Consider the following 15,668-nt stretch of genomic DNA (forward strand, 5'->3'; position numbering starts at 1 on the left):
TAACATTATATAAGGTAGCATTGTTTAAAGTGGCTAGTGATATATTTACATCTTTTCCCATCAATTCCCATTATTAAAGTGGCTGGAGTTGAGTCAGTGTCAGTGTGTTGGCAGCAGCCACTCAATGTTAGTGGTGGCTGTTTAACAGTCTGATGGCCTTGAGATAGAAGCTGTTTTTCAGTCTCTCGGTCCCAGCTTTGATGCACCTGTACTGACCTCGCCTTCTGGATGATAGCGGGGTGAACAGGCAGTGGCTCGGGTGGTTGATGTCCTTGATGATCTTTATGGCCTTCCTGTAACATTGGGTGGTGTAGGTGTCCTCGAGGGCAGGTAGTTTGCCCCCGGTGATGCGTTGTGCAGACCTCACTACTCTCTGGAGAGCCTTACGGTTGAGGCGGAGCAGTTGCCGTACCAGGCGGTGATACAGCCCGCCAGGATGCTCTCGATTGTGCATCTGTAGAAGTTTGTGAGTGCTTTTGGTGACAAGCCGAATTTCTTCAGCCTCCTGAGGTTGAAGAGGCGCATTTGCATTTAGCAGACGCCTTCTTCACGATGGAACAGCTGTCTGTGTGAGGTGGACCAATTCAGTTTGTCTGTGATGTGTTTCCCGAGGAACAGTTTTAACTGGGCTGCTACACTCTCCACTACTGTTCCATCGATGTGGATAGGGGGGTGTTCCCTCTGCTGTTTCCTGGAAGTCCACAATCATCTCCTTAGTTTTGTTGACGTTGAGTGTGAGGTTATTTTCCTGACACCACACTCCGAGGGCCCTCACCTCCTCCCTGTAGGCAGTCTCGTCGTTGTTGGTAATCAAGCCTACCACTGTTGTGTCGTCCGCAAACTTGATGATTGAGTTGGACCTGTTAGTGGAAGGCGTGCGTGGCCACGCAGTCTTGAAACCTGACTGGTGGGTGAACAGGGAGTACAGGAGAGGGCTCAGAACGCACCCTTGTGGGGCCCCAGTGTTGAGGATCAGCGGGGGAGGAGATGTTGCCTACCCTCACCATCTGGGGCGGCCCGTCAGGAAGTCCAGTACCCAGTTGCACAGGGCGGGGTCGAGACCCAGGGTCTCGAGCTTGATGACGAGCTTGGAGGGTACTATGGTGTTGAATGCCGAGCTGTAGTCGATGAACAGCATTCTCACATAGGTATTCCTCTTGTCCAGATTGGTTAGGGCAGTGTGCAGTGTGGTTGAGATTGTATCGTCTGTGGACCTATTTGGGCGGTAAGCAAATTGGAGTGGGTCTAGGGTGTCAGGTAGGGTGGAGGTGATATGGTCCTTGACTAGTCTCTCAAAGCACTTCATGATGACGGAAGTGAGTGCTACGGGGCGGTAGTCATTTAGCTCAGTTACCTTAGCTTTCTTGGGAACAGGAACAATGGTGTCCCTCTTGAAGCATGTGGGAACAGCAGACTGGTATAGGGATTGATTGAATATGTCCGTAAACACACCGGCCAGCTGGTCTGCGCATGCTCTGAGGGCGCGGCTGGGGATGCCGTCTGGGCCTGCAGCCCTGCGAGGGTTAACACGTTTAAACTCACCTCGGCTGCAGTGAAGGAGAGACCGTATGTTTTCGTTGCAGGCCGTGTCAGTGGCACTGTATTGTCCTCAAAGCGGGCAAAAAAGTTATTTAGTCTGCCTGGGAGCAAGACATCCTGGTCCGTGACTGGGCTGGATTTCTTCTTGTAGTCCGTGATTGACTGTAGACCCTGCCACATGCCTCTTGTGTCTGAGCCGTTGAATTGAGATTCTACTTTGTCTCTGTACTGACGCTTAGCTTGTTTGATAGCCTTGCGGAGGGAATAGCTGCACTGTTTGTATTCGGTCATGTTACCAGACACCTTGCCCTGATTAAAAGCAGTGGTTAGCGCTTTCAGTTTCACGTGAATGCTGCCATCAATCCACGGTGTCTGGTTAGGGAATGTTTTAATCGTTGCTATGGGAACTACATCTTCAACGCACGTTCTAATGAACTCGCACCCCGAATCGGCGTATTCGTCAATATTGTTATCTGACGCAATACGAAACATATCCCAGTCCACGTGATGGAAGCAGTCTTGGAGTGTGGAGTCAGCTTGGTCGGACCAGCGTTGGACAGACCTAAGCGTGGGAGCCTCTTGTTTTAGTTTCTGTCTGTAGGCAGGGATCAACAAAATGGAGTCGTGGTCAGCTTTTCCAAAAGGGGGCGGGGCAGGGCCTTATATCCGTCGCGGAAGTTAGAGTAACAATGATCCAAGGTTTTTCCACCCCTGGTTGCACAATCGATATGCTGATAAAATTTAGGGAGTCTTGTTTTCAGATTAGCCTTGTTAAAATCCCCAGCTACAATGAATGCAGCCTCCGGATAAATGGTTTCCAGTTTGCAAAGAGTTAAATAAAGTTTGTTCAGAGCCATCGATGTGTCTGCTTGGGGGGGATATATACGACTGTGATTATAATCGAAGAGAATTCTCTTGGTAGATAATGCGGTCTACATTTGATTGTGAGGAATTCTAAGTCAGGTGAACAGAAGGATTTGAGTTCCTGTATGTTTCTTTCATCACACCATGTCTCGTTAACCATAAGGCCCCCCATACGCCCCTGCCCCTCTTCTTACCAGAAAGATGTTTGTTTCTGTCGGCGCGATGCTTGGAGAAACCTGTTGGCTGCACCGCTTCGGATAGCGTCTCTCCAGTGAGCCATGTTTCCGTGAAGCAAAGAACGTTACAGTCTCTGATGTCCCTCTGGAATGCTACCCTTGCTCGAATTTCATCAACCTTGTTGTCAAAAGACTGGACATTGGCAAGCAGAATGCTAGGGAGTGGTGCACGGTGTGCCCGTCTCCGGAGTCTGACCAGAAGACTGCCTCGTTTCCCTCTTTTTCGGAGTCGTTTTTTGGGTCGCTGCATGGGATCCATTCCGTTGTCCTGTATGAAAGGCAGAACACAGGATCCGCGTCGCGAAAAACATATTCTTGGTCGTACTGATGGTGAGTTGACGCTGATCTTATATTCAGTAGTTCTTCTCGACTGTATGTAATGAAACTTAAAATGACCTGGGGTACTAATGTAAGAAATAACACGTAAAAAAAAAAAAACTGCATAGTTTCCTAGGAACGCGAAGCGAGGCGGCCATCTGTCGGCGCCGGAAGAATTTGAGTGGATCTAGGTTTTCCGAGACGACGGTGTTGATGTGAGCCGTGACAAAGCACTTCCTGGCAATAGACGTGAGTGCCATGGGGCGGTAGTCATTTAGGCAGGTTACCTTCGCTTGGGACTATGGTCGTCTGCTTGAAACATGTTATTACGGACCCTGTCAGGGAGAGGTTGAAAATGTCATTGACGACACTTGCCAGTTGGTCTGGTAAACTTGCCACGTCCTGGTAATCTGTCTGGCCCCGCGGCCTTGTTAATGTTGGTTGGGTTTCCCTTTGTAGTCTGTAATAGTTTGCAAAGCCCTGCCACATCCGATGAGCGTCGCAGCCGGTGTAGTAGGATTCAAACCTAGTCCTTTATTGATACTTTGACTGTTTGTCTGAGGGCATAGCGGGATTTCTTATTAGTGTCCCGCTCCTTGAATGCGGCAGCTTTAGCCTTTAGCTCGGTGCGGATGTTGCCTGTAATCCATGGCTTCTGGTTGGGATATGGTCATTGTGGGGACGACGGTGTCGATACACTTATTGTTTTAGTCGGTGACTGAGGTGGTATACTCCTCAATGCCATTGGATGAATCCCGGGACATATTCCAGTCTGTGCGAGCAAGACAGTCCTGTAGTGTACATTCCACGTCATCTGACCACTTCTGTAATGTGCGAGTCACTGGTACTTCCTGCTTTCATAAGCATCATGGTCAGATTTTCCAAATGGAAGCTGGGGGAGAGCTTTGTATCCATCTCTATGTGTGGACTAAAGGTGGTCTAGAGTTTATTTTCCTCTGGTTGCACATGTGACATGCTGGTCGAAAATTAGGTACAACGGATATAAATTGCATTATAGTCCCCGGCCACTAGGAGTGCCGCCTCTGGATTAGTGTTTGTTTATGGCCTTATACAGCTTGTTGAGTGTAGTCTTAGTGTCAGCATCGGTTTGTGGTGGTAAATAGACAGCTACGAAAAATATAGTTGACTCTCTGGGTTAATAGTGTATAGCTCGAGACTTTAATATTAGACATCGCGTACCAGCTGTTATTGACAAATATACACACATCCCTCGTCTTACCAGACATAGCTGCTCTGTCCTGCCGATGCATGGAAAACCCAACCAGCTTTATAATATCTGTGTCGTCGTTCAGCCACGACTCTGTGAAACATAAGATATTACATAATGCCCTGTTTGGTAGGACGGTCTCGATCGTAGATCATCCAGTGATAACCAACTGTTCTGTTGGCCAACGTGCAGAGGCGGATTAATTCTCACAAGGCACCCCGGCCTCCGCCACACCTCTATTTCAGTCTTTTCTTCATGCAAAGGATGGGGATTTGGGCCTGGTCTCTGGGAAGCAGTATGTCTTTTACGCCAGACTCATTAAATAAAAAAAATCTTTGTCCAGTTCGAGGTGAGTAATCGCTGTTCTGATGTCCAGAAGCTCTTTTCGGTCACAGAGACAGTGGCAGCAACATTGTGTACAAAATAAGTTAGAAACAAACAAATAGCACAGCTGGTTAGGAGCCCGTCAAACGGCAGCCATCCCCTTCTGCACCTTTTGTTTTGAGTAAAGTTTGTCGCCTTAAAGTTGATAAATACATTTGATCTATTTTATTTTCATGAGCTTCATCCATAATCGTTGGTTACACGATTTATACAATTACCGTTCTAGCCCTATATATTGCGCCTTTATGATTTCTTCCTGCAGTACATGGACTTTCCCTTCCCTAAACCAATCCATCTTGTCCTGGCAATTCTCTCTCCTAGTATGTACATCCATACTAGATCCGATTTCAAACAGGTACTATACACGGCTATTAGACACCAGATCTTGTTGAATTCATTCCTTTCAAACCACCACGGCTTTAGTCCCCCGTAAACTGCAAGTACCCTTCTAAGCCCTTGTAAACCAATCAATCAAATGTCTTTTTATGAACCCCCTTTTCATCATCAGTTGTCACAAAGAAAGTGCTTTACAGATACCTAGCCTAAAATAATTTTAAAAAATGCAGAGGCAGAAACCACAAATAATAAGCCAGACATTCACTTTCTGAGTGTTTTTAAAATGTATCGATTTGTTGTGCTGTTTTCTTGTAAACCATATATAACCCACATTTTGTGTTCTCCCTCCCTTTTTTTTTCTCCTGTCCAGGACGACGACTTTGAGTTCACAGGCAGCCACCTGACAGTGAGGAATGGCTACTCCTGTGTCCCCGTGGCTCTGGCCGAGGGCCTGGACATCAAACTGAACACGGCGGTGCGTCAGGTCCGATACACCGCCTCTGGTAAGTTTACAGGATATTTGTGGGTAGCTGCGCTTATGCTCATTTGTCAATCTGTGTCTTTTCTTTTGTGTTGTCTGTCTGGGTGTGCCAGTCGGTGTATTCCTTTGTTCATGTGTTACCTGTTTAACACACACTAACATGTGTGCGGTGGGGAACCTGTGTGTGCAGGGACTTACCAGGGCTGAAGCCCCTGGGCCAAGGTCTGTGGGAGGCCCAAGAGGCAAACAATTATAACATTGATGAAATACAGTGCATTCGGAAAGTATTCAGAACCCTTCACTTTACACATTTCGTTACGTAACAGCCTTATTCTAAAATGTATTAAGTAGTTTCCCCATAAATGACAAGTCAAAGGCTTTTTTTTTCTCTCCAAGTGGTTAAAAAAAGGTTTTAAAAAAACTGATTTACATTTAAACATCCCCACAGCTTGACGCTGCCACCACCATGCTTCACTGTAGGGATGGTTCCTGGTTTTGTCCAGATGTGACACTTGGCAGAGTTCAATCTTGGTTTCATCAAACCAAGAATCTTGTTTCTAATGGTCTGAGTCCTTTAGGTGCCTTTTGGCAAACTCCAAGCGGGCTGTCATGTCTTACTGAGTGAGCTCTGTCTGGCCACTCTACCATAAAGGCCTGTTTGGTGGAGTGCTGCAGAGATGCTTGTCCTTCTGGAAGGTTCTCCCATCTCCACAGAGGAACTCTGGAGCTCTGTCAGAGTGACCATCGGGGTTCCTGGTCACCTCCCTCAGTTTGGCCAAGCAGCCAGCTCTAGGCAGAGTCTTGGTGGTTCTAAACTTCTTTAATTTAAAAATGGAGGCCACAGTGTTCTTCAACCTTTTTTTTAATGCGCTGAAACTTCTTGGTACCCTCTGTCAGATCTGTTTCTCGACACTCCTGTCTCCGAGCTCTACGGACAATTCCTTCGACCTCATTGCTTGATTATTTATTTTTTGCTCTGACATGTACTGTCAACTGTGGGACCTTTTAAATGTTTTTATATAGACCGGTGTGTGCCTGTCCAATCAATTGAATTTACCACAGGCGGACTTGAAGTTGTAGAAACATCTCAAACATGGTCAATAGGATCAGGATGCACCTGAACTCAATTTTGAGTCTCATAACAAAGGGTCTGAATACTTAAGGTATTTCTGCTTTTTATATGTTTTTATATTAATGCACACACTGAACAAAAATATATAAATACAACATGTTAAGTGTTGGTTTCATGAGCTGAAATAACAGATTGTAGAAATGTAATATCCCTGTTATTGAGTATTTCTCCTTTGCCAAGATAATCCACTGACCTGACAGGTGTGGTATATCAAGAAACGGCATGATTGGTGCACCTTGTGCTCGGGACAATAAAAGGCCACTCTAAAATGTACAGTTTTGACACAACACACGAATGTCTCAGGTTTTGAGGGAGCATGCAACTGGAATGCCTACTGTGGGAATTTCCACCGGAGCTGTTGCCAGACAATTGAATGTTAATTTCTCTATCATAAGCCTCCTAACTTCATCTCAGAGAATTTGTCAGTACATTCAACTATACCTCACATCCGCAGTCCATTTGTGTGGGTGAGCTGTTTGCCTGCCGTTACCGACGTTGTGAACAGTGTTTCCCCGTGGTGGAGTTATGATATCGGTAGGCATAAGCTACGGACGACGAACGCATTTTATCGATGACAATTTGAATACACAGAGATACCGTGACGAGGTCCATTGTCGGCCATTCATACACTGCCATCACCTCATGTTTCATTGGGATAATGCACAGCCCCATGTCGCAAGGACCTGTACACAATTCCTGGAAGCTGAAAATGTCTGTTCTTCCATGGCCTGCATACTCACCAGACATGTCACCCATTGAGCCTCTTATTGAGCCTCTTTGGGATGCTTTGGGATACTTGTAGGACAGCATTTTCCAGTTCCCGCCAATATCCAGCAACTTCGCACCGTCATTGAGTGGGACAACATTCCACAGGCCACAATCAGCGTCCTGATCAACTCTATGCAAAGGAGATGTCGCATTGCATGAGGCAAATGGTGGTCACACCAGATACTGACTGGTTTTCGAGTCTACACCCTACCTTTTTTCTTTTTAAGGGTATCTGTGACCAACAGATGCATATGTGAAATCCGTAGGTTAGTGCCTAATGATTTTTTTTTTTTAAATTACTAATTTCCTTCCTTTCAAATTGTTGCATTTTATATTGCCCCCTAATATTGTACAATCGGTTGCTTCTTTGCCCTGGGCTATTTTGTTTGAATTCAATTTGTGTTGTATTAAAAATTATTCAGCTTATGTCTTTTGTCTTGTAAATGACATAGTTATTGCATGAAATGCGTTTTTTAAAAGGCAGCTTTTTATTTGGACCCTTCAAAAACAACAAAAATCCCATGTGTGGTAACCCTGAACTGTAGCCTATGCCACATGGCAAATATTATGGCTTTATAAAGGGCCTTCTTCAACAGGAAATGTACCAAGCATCGAATTGCATCTGGCGCACAGATTTGTTTTGTGGGGGGGGCTGTGTGTGTGTGTGTGTTATTGTTTGACTAATTGCGTGTATGTCTCTCGGATCTCCAGGCTGTGAGGTGATTGCGGTGAACACGCGCTCCACCACTCAGACATTCATTTACAAGTGCGACGCAGTTCTGTGCACCCTACCCCTGGGTGTCATGAAGCAACAGCCCCCTGCCGTACAGTTTGTTCCCCCCCTGCCCGAGTGGAAGACCTCTGCTATCCAGAGGATGGGCTTTGGCAACCTCAACAAGGTACGGAACACCCCTCCTCTTGACTTTGCCACACTTATTTGAGGTGTTTATCCATGTGGATTGAGATGAATGTAAGACTTGAGTCTTGCTGCTGTACAAAATCGATGTTAAAAAAAAAAAAAAAAAAAAGCCTCTTTGCTCAAAGTAAATTCATAGAGATATTTCCCGCTGTCAAGACATGTATTTCACTCATTCACTCACCCTGTCAATTCATTAGCATCCTGAGGCACCACTTTGCGTCCAGCATGAATCAGCCCAGGTGTTTTGTACATACAGTGCAAAAAAAACAAGGTTACCTCTCTCTCCAAAATATAATTTTATCCTGGTTTATCTCAGGGAGAGTTGGGGAGTGTGTAAGAGTGGGTGAGTGAGTGAGTGGGTGAGTGAGTGAGGCTTTTGTCACTGTTAGTAATCAGATCAGAATCCAATCTCCACTTTCTCCCTCCCTCTTTTCTCACTAAGCCCCAATGTGCATCATCTACTGCAGAGTTTCTATCTCCTAATTCGGCTGCAGCAGAAAATGCTGCATCATTATGCAATGTGGGACCTGTTTGTGGTGCCTCGTGGCCACCAGAGGGAGCGCTGCCTCTGGATACAATTGAATAGAGCCTAAACTCCAACCTTTTTATCAGCAAAACACCCTAATGACAGCATTTTGTAAGATGAAAATATTTTTGTGTGAAGTGGGTCTTATTAATAAACAAATTAGACGAATATAGAACAGTCGGTTGGAACCATAGAACCGCTATCTAATTCTGTGTTTAGTGCAATGATGAAATGCAGTCGCTCAGGCTTCTCACATTTGGTCAAGTTCCATCTTTCCCTCGGGTGTCTCTTATGAAACCGTTCTCTTCTGATTGGTCCGACTCTTCAGGGTTCTTTCCATATAGTGAGCCATGCCAGATCACTAGCATCATCAGAAAGGCCCAGAGCTCAGAATTCCTCCCAGTCTCCATGCTCCGACCTGTTTTTGTTACCTCGCCACAGGCCATCAAACCAGACTTATTGCCCAACTCCAAACTTTGCCTGGGAAACTGCCCTGACTAGATTAGTATGTGTTTTTGGTGTGTGTTGAATCACTCATGCTGATATTGTGTGTCCCTCCCGTCACTAGGTGGTGCTGTGCTTTGACCGTGTCTTCTGGGACCCTAGTGTGAACCTGTTTGGCCATGTGGGCAGCACGACAGCCAGCAGGGGAGAACTCTTCCTCTTCTGGAACCTCTACAAAGGTGAGCACAGTGAACCAGGCGATTCTCTCAACACTGTGGCAATTGGGATCTTTCTCAATCTAATGTAGTTTAAAAAGCCCTTTTTACAACGGCAGTTGTTTTTAAGTGCTTTACAGATACCCAGCCTGAAACTCCCAAAGAGTAAGCAATGAAGAAGCACAGTGGCTTGGGGGAAAACTCTTGTTTTCTTAGATTTAAATGTCTGTCCTTTCATCTCCTTCATTGCACTGATCTGAAAGAACTGACCAGGTGAAAGGTGGCCTAATGATGATCTTCTTCCACCATGTAGTTTTCAATTGTCAAGTTGTCCACAGTGCAGATAAAAGGGAGGACGCAAGGAGAGGCTGGATTTGTAAGCAATTGAGATCGAGACGTGGTGGCATTTTGGATGAAGTCACCCATTTTGACTTGGGCAGTATTTCATTCACCTATGGCTCTGAAGTTCATCAATGTGTCCCCCAGCCCCCATACTGCTGGCACTGATGGCAGGAGAGGCGGCTGGCATCATGGAGAACATCAGTGATGATGTCATCGTCGGACGCTGCATCGCCATCCTCAAAGGCATCTTTGGAAGCAGTGCAGTACCGCAGGTATGTGCGAATTGGCTTTCTTTGGACATAGAAATAGAATTACACTCGATATGGCTGCTGGTCCACCCATTACGGAATGTTGACTTGAATCAGAATTTTTGTTCTAGTTATGTTTCTATGAGTCCTCTCAAACCACCAGTCAAATACATAATGAAAAAAGGTGTCATGTAAGCTAATCGTATGTAGTTATTCATGTTGATTAGCTTTGGAACTGTTTAGTATTTACCAACCATATTTACTGGAATCTGATATTGGCATGGAGACTCACCGCTGTTTGTTGTCACGGCAGCCCAAGGAAACGGTGGTGACGCGTTGGCGTGCCGACCCCTGGGCGCGGGGATCCTACTCGTACGTGGCGGCCGGTTCCTCTGGTAACGACTATGACCTCATGGCCCAGCCCATCACCCCTGGCCCCGCCATACCCGGAGCGTCACAGGTAACACATCTGACCACTGTGATACATTACGAGACAGTTTCTCGGATAGACATTAAACTCCTGGGTCAATAAGCATGCTGTGGAGAATCTCCTTAAAGTGCTTTCTGGTCCAGGACTAGTCTAAGTCTGTGCCTGGGAAACGGTACTCTATACACTACATATTAGGGATTAACACCGGTAACCAGGATCCTGGGACCACTTCACATTTCCACAAAAAATGCTATGACAAGACCTGAGGGGGGAGATTCCCCCAATGTCGCACTAATGCAATTCCACAATATTCACAACATGCGCAGCAGCAAATTGGCCAAAAATGTAATGGCACCTTATCCCGAGTAGGTTATCCCATGGAAGCCTTTAGCCTAACGTAGTTATTTCACACACAGTTGTCATAAATTCAAAGAACACGCATCATTGACTGCACACGTGACCTGAATGCAGTTCTCATTAGAACTGAAAATTCTATCCTTTTCCAACCCAATCCTAGTGAGCTGAAGTCTGAGCCATAGTCCGACATCACAAAAATGTAATGAACCTGAACATTTTGAGAGAACCTTAGGGTATACAGTGCCTTCAAAGTATTCACACCCCTTTTTCAACATTTTGCTGTGTTACAGCCTGAATTTAAAATGGGTTAAAGTCACTACAAAGATACAGGCGTCCTTCCTAACTCAGTTGCCGGAGAGGAAAGAAACCGTTCAGGGATTTCACTCTGAAGCCAATGGTGACTTTAAAACAGTTGCAGAGTTTAACGGCTGTGATAGGAGAAAAACTAAGGATGGATCAACATTGTAGTTACTTCCCAATACTAACCCACTTGAGTGAGTGAAAAAAAGGAACCTGTACAGAATATGAATATTCTGAAACATGCATCCTGTTTGCCACAAGACACTAAAGTAATACTGCAAAAAATGTGGTAAAGCAATTCACTTTATTTCCTGAATGCAAAGTGTTATGTTTGGGGCAAATCCAATACAACACATTACTCAGTACCACTCTCTCCATCATGTTGTGGGTATGCTTGTAATTGTTAAGGACTGAGGAGTTATTCAGGTTTTTAAAAAATGTAATGGTGCTAAGCACAGACGAAAACTTGGTTCTGTGTCAGCAGGACAATAACCTAAAAACACAAGGCCAAATCTACACTGGAGTTGCTTACCAAGAAGACATTGAATGATCCTGAGTGGCCTAGTTAGTCTGCTTGAAAAGCTATGGCAAGACTTGTAATTGGTTGTCTAGCAACGATCAACAATCAATTTGACAATCAATTTGACAGAGCTTGAAGAATTTTGAAAATATTATGTGCAAAGCTCTTAGACTTTATCCAGAAAGCCTGTAATTGCTGCCGAAGGGGATTCTAACATGTATTGACTCAGAAGTGTGAATAGTTACTTTAAATTATTTATTTCTGTTTTTAATTTTCAATACATTTGCTAATATTTCTAAAAGCATGTTGTCACTTTCATTATCGGGTGTTGCGTGAGAAGTTGAGTGGAGAAAGTCTAGGGCTATGAATGCTTTCTGAAGGCACTGTATTAATTTAAACTAGTGTTGAGGACAACGTGGCGGATGTGGGCGGCAGCAGAGTGAGGAGACAACAGCCTTTGGGCATAGAAAAAGTGCAGAGAAACTATTTAGTTATGAACTGAAGGATGAAAATATTGGAGTAAAGTAGGCTAATGCAATTGAAGGCATGTATCAAATTCTTCCTTATACTGAAATTCCCAAAGTCCTATCAAAATATTTAAAGCAATATTTTGTGTTGTGTGTGTGTGTGTGTGTGTGTGTGGTCTCCTAGATGATCATTTCGGCACCGTTTTGATTGGGACAGTGCCATCGCGCTGCTTTGAGACAATCGTGGGGGACTCTAGATAAATCAATCCATGTCAGTTTAGTTTTCACTGCATCTCTGTTTGGATATTCGGTAACAATTAGGCTAGGGAGGTGAGCGCTAATGATCACATTTTCTAGTTTGATCATATGTTAACTGATCAGAACATTTTGCTATCATGTTATACAAGTGGATTTTGTTCTTCAGCGTGTCCTTACTCATGACCAAAAGCCTGTGACTTCTCTGATAATCAATCAATGTTTATGTATTTTTTTTTTTGTATCACTGAATCGGTGTAGATGTGGTTAATTGATCTCTGGCTGGACGGGTGGAAGTGGTAGCTTATTTGTTTGCTCATCTATCGTCCCAATCTGACTGAAACCCAAAATCTTGACTCCTGTCTCGCATGAAAAGTCCTTACTTTGTTCTGTATTATCAAAGCACGTCTCACCTGTGTATGTCAAAATACTGCTGTAACATTTCATCCGCTTCTCTGCTCTGTCTCATGCTGCTGCCCATAATATGAGCGCTTCGGTAGGGAAGGTTTGATCAACAAATATCAGAACAGAGTTGGTCACCGTTAAGATGCGTTACCTTGATATTTAAACAATTTCCTTATAACACCCCCCCCCCCTTCCCCCATCTGAATCATAAAACGTCCCGTTGCTCTAAGCCAATGAGAATGTTGAATATTACCACACGCTAGAAAGTCGCTCTGCACATTTCATGCATTTTTTTGGCCAATCCCATTCACTAAACCACCAGAGCATGTGTGCAAATCTCATCCTCCTTAGCCAACCCACAATTATTTGACCAAACCGAGTGGTTCCCGACAGATGTTTTAGGGTCGTTCTGATGTTGACACACTAATTGACGGGAACACTCAAATTTATGTTTGGGATGATGAGTTTGACGTTTTGATGGTTTTGTTTTTTTTCTCTCCCCATTTTTTTTCGCAGCCTGTCCCTCGTCTGTTCTTCGCTGGGGAGCACACTATCCGGAATTACCCGGCCACGGTGCATGGTGCCCTGCTCAGCGGCCTGCGAGAGGCGGGACGCATCGCAGACCAGTTCCTGGGCGCCATGTACACACTCCCCCGACAGGCCACGCCCACCACCGCCCTTCAGCCCTCCCCCAGCGTCTAGACCCCTTTCCCTTTACAATGTCCTTCCATGTTCAAGTGATGTCAGTGACTCCTGTTAACAAAGACTCTTTAGATGTTAAGAATGTGCCTGTGTTTTTGTTTTAACCCCACCAATGCTAATATATGGACAGAACAGTGAAACCCCAATGTACATTCCCAAAGGACGAGCCAGCACCAGCACATTACTTAGCCTGTTCTTGTCCCCTTAATATGACCACATCCACCACCACCTCAAAGTCAACGCTGTGAGTCCTCATAGCTGATGCAGCTAGGTGGAACCTTCAATTGGAAGTCTCCCTTCTGGCTCTGCTAGCTAACCTCCGTGCTGCTAGAAGGCGATCATGATCAGTCATGGATGAGGGTAGGAATTGGCCTATTTAGATGGACCAGGGTCTACTATGAGCAGGGTAGCCAGTTCCTACCCCAGTAGGATGACACTAGTGTCATAGTTGACCTTGTTCCAGTGATAAAGATGGATGGGCTGAAGAGGAGGAACAACAGAGGGCAGCCGATCAAACGCTGCTCCCTACCTACTGTACTTGTAAAGGGCAGGTGTGCTGTGCTATCTAGCAACACAATTGCACTCACTCCCATTGAAACGCTAGTTGCTGCAATGTTGTAGCCTACAAGTGCATTGTATTGATTATTTTAAGGCTACTGTCGTTAATGTTTAGTTGTATGCCTCCTGCTGAAGAGGATCTGTACCATGTAGGGTTGGAGTAAAGACAAGTTTGTATTGAAATGCAAAAAGATACATACTATGATTGATCGAGAAATTCCAGTTGTGAATGTTTCTTAATTATTTTAACCGCTAGTTTTGATATTTTGTTGTCATTATACATACTTTAAAAAAAAAGTCATTTGGGTATAAAAATAAATACATCTTGCCATTTGTGTCAAGATAACTAGTTTCTTATTGAACAAGTTCAGATGGTATCTGCATTGTTTCATCCCAAGTTGACACAATCCAGGTGGAGGAGACAATCTCTCCTTTCTCCTGAAGTGTACACTCGTTCACTACCCACAAATCTAAAAGCATTGGATTGTAGGCATGGGCTAGTGGGAGTTTCTGCCATATTTATACCAGTAATTTCCTTTTAAAATCAATATAGGGATGTGAACACGTGCAGACTTTGGGAGGAAGGAGAGATAATTGGGACTCCCCACTAGCCACACATCTCTGACCTGGGTGGCCACAGTGTTTTATGTAGTGTTGACTCCCTGTCCTCTTCCTAACCATTGGCCTGCTCCCTGGAGCGTGTGGTGGCTGCGACAGGCTTTGCCAGCTTACGCCATTGTATGGGTCTGATGGACCAATGGAAAAATTGCACTGGGAAGTTTGGGAACATAGCTCAATGCCAATATCTCTATATTAGAGGGATTTTTCCTGTGCATAGAACTGTGGACCACAGTGGTTTGACTTAACTATAGTAACTTTGGTTGGAAATGTATTGAAATAGCTCTCAAGGTTGGCACTGGGTTATTTCCATGTGTGGTTTACCATGGGGCTCAGGGTGGCTGGTGGGCTTTGTATTATCTATACACACACTGTTTCCATTGGAGTTCAGAACTTTCTTCTCCTATGGGCAGGTGTATGTCTCCCTGCTTGCGAGATATGTCACACAAAGCTTTGAAGGAGGCTGCCTTCAGCGTGTCTGAACAAATCTCCAACACCTGTGTGACTCACAAAGCAGCCTGGAAATGTACCCAGACTCTTGTCACGTGACAGTTCCAAGAATCAGCTAGAGGTATCAAACTCATTCCACGGGGGGCCTAATTTTTTTTTTCGACAACCATGTGAGGGTGGTTCCTTGCTAATTCAGTGACCGTAATTCCAAGTACATAGGAGTGAAAACCCGCAGACCTTCGGACCTCCATGGAATGAGTTTGACACGTGGCCTACACTATTGATACTCAAACCCAAGTCAGGATGATAGTAGAATTGATGGAAAATCCTTAGGAGATCACATTGTAGTAGATGCCAAAAGGCAGGTACTAACATGTTGCAAGAGTCATGTAAGCTTACGTTCATTTTAGTTCTGGAACCACTTGAAACACCAGTCACATCCGCATAACAACCTGTTAACAATTTAGCAATATTTACTAAATTAAACTGCCATGGTTTTCAAATTCCAAATTTGGTGGTTGAAATGGAGTTCTTTCTCCGTACCAACTTGCATAGTAATTTATTTGCATGCTTGACTTCACACATACTATTTAGGTCACCCATGCCAGTATACTCATAGGAAAAAC

General features: G+C 44.7%; 1 protein-coding gene across 6 annotated transcripts in view; it reads left to right on the forward strand.

Annotated features, from left to right (window-relative positions):
• The window catches only part of LOC118368525 (lysine-specific histone demethylase 1A-like), a 31,471-nt gene extending 17,162 nt beyond the window's left edge, over window positions 1–14,309 (forward strand). For all 6 annotated transcript variants that reach the window (XM_052497055.1, XM_052497056.1, XM_052497057.1 and 3 more), the window contains 6 exons: window positions 5,276–5,408; window positions 7,998–8,185; window positions 9,300–9,414; window positions 9,877–10,004; window positions 10,294–10,440; window positions 13,231–14,309. In XM_052497055.1, the coding sequence (XP_052353015.1) occupies window positions 5,276–5,408; window positions 7,998–8,185; window positions 9,300–9,414; window positions 9,877–10,004; window positions 10,294–10,440; window positions 13,231–13,416 (897 nt within the window). In that variant the 3' untranslated portion in view covers window positions 13,417–14,309. The remainder of the gene's footprint in view (window positions 1–5,275; window positions 5,409–7,997; window positions 8,186–9,299; window positions 9,415–9,876; window positions 10,005–10,293; window positions 10,441–13,230) is intronic.
• Window positions 14,310–15,668: the final 1,359 nt, after the last annotated feature.

Source organism: Oncorhynchus keta, chromosome 35 (genome assembly GCF_023373465.1).
Source record: "Oncorhynchus keta strain PuntledgeMale-10-30-2019 chromosome 35, Oket_V2, whole genome shotgun sequence".
Classification (NCBI taxonomy): Eukaryota; Metazoa; Chordata; class Actinopteri; order Salmoniformes; family Salmonidae; genus Oncorhynchus; species Oncorhynchus keta.